Source organism: Amyelois transitella, chromosome 19 (genome assembly GCF_032362555.1).
Source record: "Amyelois transitella isolate CPQ chromosome 19, ilAmyTran1.1, whole genome shotgun sequence".
NCBI lineage: Eukaryota > Metazoa > Arthropoda > Insecta > Lepidoptera > Pyralidae > Amyelois > Amyelois transitella.
In genome coordinates, this window is record NC_083522.1 from 4,456,054 (window position 1) to 4,460,915 (window position 4,862).

A 4,862-nucleotide genomic window follows, 5' to 3' on the forward strand; every position below is an offset into this window, starting at 1 on the left:
AGATATACCTAAGCTAAGTATTTGTGTCCATAGTATCTATAACCAAATGCAACTATATTATACAAAGCATTAAATGTTTATTGAATAAAATTTGTTTTGTTTACGAGTACTTTGTGAACTACCACTTGGTTTAAGCTAATTTTATTTATTTATTTATGAAAAAACTACGAGGAAAAAAATAGAACTTAGACTAAGGAGAAACTTTGTACAAGGGCGCTACTTATTTATAAAGAAATTTCTTCCAGTAGGCCCACGATAGGTAAATATAAAAAAAGGTATTGGCTTTTGTGCATATTAAAAAGATATTTAAACTTAAATAAATTAAACCTAAAAAGTATTAACTTATAATAAATAAGTATGTTTAATTTGTCCTGAATTAAATTTTAATAATTTTAGAAATTCATATATGTATTCACGTCTATATCCCTTGCAAGGTAGACAGAGCTTACAGTCTTGAAAAGACTGATAAGCCACGTTCAACTGTTTGGCTTAATGATAGAATTGAGATTCATATAGTGACAGGATGCTAGCCTGTTGCCTAAAAGAAGAATCTCAAAATTATAACCCCTTAGTCGCATTTTACCACAAAGCAAAAATAAATATACATTGTTTGAGTTTGCTGCTTCTACATGATCATGTTGGAAATATATAAGAAAGGTCTATGTCTTGAAGTGAAATTCTAGCTGAGGTAATGATCATCATGATCGCTTTAAATAAAATATCTACTTAGCTTCCCTTGTGGCTTATTATGAAAGACGTTTAGCGCATAAGCAATTACTGAGAAATTATGGAAGGCTCATTATTAAAGATCATTACTTGTGTACAGGTCAGTGAAATAAACATTATTCAATGATCTTATGATTAATTTGTTTTGTGGAGTCGCGTACTGCGCGTTGTCTTCTAGTTGTCGACAACCCATTTTGAAAATAAATTTAAAAATAAAATGTTAGTGTTGCATTTAAAATTTTGCTTTTCTTTACTAGCGGCTCGCTATGGCTATATATATATACCACGGGCGATATATATATATAGCCTATAATAACTGCAGATAATGAACAACGGTGAAATAATTTTCAAGATCGTTTCATTATTTCTGAAGATTTGTCTTCCAAAGCTGACGGTTGACAAATCTATACTTACCGCTATATAATAAAGGCAGTAAAGTTTGTAACTTTGTTTTAAGCCTTTACAAACAAACAATCGAAGTAACGAACTTTACGATACTTTACGGACCGCTTACAGGGAAACGTAGGCCAGTGTGTCAAAACGCGAGAAATAAACTTTCTACTTTTATTGTCGTTTGCGGTTGTGCGCGCAAGCACGTGTAAATTTGAAATTAGAATAGGGAAAATTACAAACCCATTTGATCTTTGCATTTTGGAGAATTTAATTTTGATAATAAGAAATGAAATGTTAATGATAATTATAACTCTTACATTTTCCCTTTGTTCGATACTATAGTTTCGGATAAAAGGATTGGCCCGCGGTTCCGTCCGCGTAAAACGAAAAATTCCGTTTATTTTCCATTCCCTTGGGAATTTTGGGACTTGACCATTTACATGCTATACTTCTAGACTGAACAGTTTCAGCTGTACTTTTCGATTAGTACATACATACATACATATGGTCAAGTCTATATCCCTTGCGGGGTAGACAGAGCCATGGTCTTGAAAAGACTGAATGGCCACGTTCAGCTATTTGGCTTAATGATAGAATTGAGATTAGTCGCCTTTTACGACATCCATGGGAAAGAGATGGAGTGGTCCTATTCATTTTTGTATTGGTGCCGGGAACCACACGGCAATTAGATTCTCGATTAGTATATTCTTTAATAATATTAAAATAGGTTGAACCAACAATAATAAGCTTTACCGCCCTAAATTATTACGTAAGATACACAAAGTGCCTCCAACATTACCATAGGAAGTCTTCATTACATTATCATATCATTACCCAATTGGATCGCCTTTTATGAGTTTTTAACGGGTAATTTTAGGGTCGACGATTTGAGAGCTCGTAATGTTTTGTGGCGTACGAGATTATCTTGTATCATTTTTTAGGTTTTAATCACTCAATGTGATGGTGCTTATGTGATTTTTCGTATTTTGTTTTTTTGTTCAATATTATATCAACGGTAACGGGAGATCATCAAAATATATAATAAAAAAAACGTAAAGGAATTATTAAAGCTGGCCTTTAATATAGCCCCCCGTACAACAAACGTAATTTTTAAACATTTTTTGGTAGATTTTAATAAATAGGTAGAGAAACGTGAATATAAAAAATAAATATTTAACACTTAGTGTAGGTACGAGTCCGATTCGCAGTTGGCGGATTTTTAAAATAATGATTAGAGTTAAAACTCATTAGGTATGATATAAGGTGTAATTTTATAAATTTTAAAAAACATTGTATATAATAGTAGGGGAGAGTGGGGGAATTGGAGCTATGTAAGGAAAAGTAAAAAAAAAACAGTTTATGTTATAATCATAGATATTTATAGACACTAATCAGTCTTTAAGTTATTCGTCTTTCAATAATTGCCAAGTAACATTTGAAAAATATATCCTTAGATATGTAAAATCACCTTTTTTATAAATCTTACTTTCGCTCCCATTACCCCACGCATCGGGTAACGAGAGCCAAAAAGCCTTCATATGTGAAATGAGAGCCATGAAATAATTCTTAATAAAATTTAAACCATTTTTTACCCATTTAACAGGAATTAAACAATCCAAAGCTTAAAAGTAATCAACAAACTATAAACTAAAACAAACATATTCAATAAAAAAAATGCAAAAGGTATTTTAAGGATCTAAACAAAAATTGCAAATATAATCCTCAGGGTGATCGTAACCTGAACACTCAGAATGGGCCCATTTGCCACAAGCTCTACAACGATACCATAATTCTTCATTTTTACCAACATCGTTACATATCATGCATACATTTTCCTCCTCAGAGTATTCAGAATCATCATCACAAATATTTTTTTCATTCATTGATGATTCATCAGTAGTGCTGTCTTGGAACAAATTTCTAGTTACTCTGTGTATATTTTTTTGAGATAATTTATTCTTAAACTGTATCTTATTCTTAGATTTACTTATTTGTATTTTCTTTGGTTTATTTATTTTCTTCTCTCTTTTATTCTTTTTCTCCTTCTTCTCCTCAAAAACTTCTTTCATAGGAGTGCTAGTCAAAACTTCTGAATGTTGCTTGTTTCTACTACTTTTTCTTGGTTTTGTCTCCCATGAAGTCGCTGCACCAACACGCTTACGTCCTTTAAGAGCAATTATATTGTCTGGCTCATGGACTGTAGAAAATCCTGTTTCGTCCATATTGAATATGTTTTGCGCCTCAAAATTAAATTTTGTCATTACAGATTCCAAATTGCTAAAAAAACGAGTGACTTCAGTCTTATTAAAGCCCAAAATTCTATTAATACTGGTCGCTTCTGGCTTTCTTATACTAAGTTCTGGATGTCGATTCATGAATCCGTACAACCAATCTTTCCCAGCACTTTTTTTTTTCAGTATTAAATCTATTTTCGAGACCGTAGTTCACAGCCATATTGTAGCATATTTTTCGCAGTTGAATGCTTGTTAAACTGTAAAATATGTTAGACATATCGAGTATATGCTTAACAAGTATCTGTTCCTGTTCACTAGTGAACACAGGTTTCCTACCGAGCGTCGGAGAACGACTGTAAGAACTGTCATCAGTAATTGCTAACCTGTACCGTTTCTTCAGTGTGCTGTAAGGTATTTGATATTGTTGTGCCGCTTTATTAACCGATATTCCTTCATTTCTTATAGTGTTTATTGCAGACTCCAACGTAACCGATGTCCAACTAGCCTTTGATGTCGTCCGCTTTCTACTTCTTGGCATCTAAAAAAATAAATAAACAATATTATTACATTTGAATTTTGCCACTTGTAAGGGGTAATAAGAGCCATGGCGGGGTAATGGGAGCGAGCCTAGCTCCCAATACCCGGAGGTTGACCATCTCAAAATAACGTAAATAATCTAAAAAACTTACCTAAATAAATTTAACCTTTAATCTTATCATAAAATTGATTAAATAATGCATAATATAGATGTAAAATACGACAGAATAATTGAAGTTTAGGTACTCACTTCGTTTGAGAGATTTCGCTGTTTTTTGTAACGAGATCACTCCAAACACACTTCCTCTTGCCACCGCTATGCGCGTGCTACTGAGCAGGCGGCGGCGATCACGTGATATGACCGAACGTTCTCGAAGCCATTCCTGTCAATTTCGCGCGACTTCCACGTTCCTGTCTGTGTAAATTTTAGTGGCTCTCACTACCCGCTAGCTCCCATTCCCCCACTCTCCCCTATATACGTAAGAGTGTGAAAGTATATGGTGATCTAAATAATATTTATTAAAAAACAGTCAAAAATCGTATCACAGAATTTCATAAAACTCGTAATTTTGTTGCGGTAAATCCTGATAGATTCATTCGCACTGAAGCACGATTCCATGCTACAAATATACCCGCATGAGAATTGTGCAGCTGAATGCATTTAGAATGCTGACAGTTTCATCAACTGGCCAATTTATATAGCAATAACAATAGCAAGAGTATCGCCACGTTTTGCGCGATAAATAAGAAAAATCGTCAAACATCACATTTATTCAGTCAACGTAGCCGAGATAAGAATACTGCAAATATACATTTCCTTTGTGCTCTATGGTCGTGCTTATAACTGCTTCTTCTTATTTTTATACTCAAATTGGACGTCTTGAGTAAGTAAAGATATGAAGAGATTGCATACATAATCAATTGTCAATACATCATTATCTAGATCTAACAACAAACGTAATTTTTAAACAT

The 4,862-nt window shown here is 33.3% G+C and overlaps 1 protein-coding gene across 1 annotated transcript; it reads right to left on the bottom strand.

The window, feature by feature from the left end:
- Positions 1 to 2,521: 2,521 nt before the first annotated feature.
- LOC106140832 (uncharacterized) lies at positions 2,522 to 4,358 on the bottom strand. Its single transcript, XM_060949793.1, has 2 exons — positions 4,141 to 4,358; positions 2,522 to 3,891 (listed from the first exon to the last, which is right to left on the bottom strand). Exon 2 carries the CDS (start codon positions 3,492 to 3,494, stop codon positions 2,808 to 2,810), a length of 687 nt encoding a protein of 228 aa, XP_060805776.1. The 5' UTR covers positions 3,495 to 3,891; positions 4,141 to 4,358; the 3' UTR covers positions 2,522 to 2,807.
- Positions 4,359 to 4,862: the final 504 nt, after the last annotated feature.

Bases quoted from the DNA above. Each gene is read 5' to 3' on its own strand.
- LOC106140832 (XM_060949793.1), bottom strand. From the start codon at position 3,494: ATGAATCGACATCCAGAACTTAGTATAAGAAAGCCAGAAGCGACCAGT.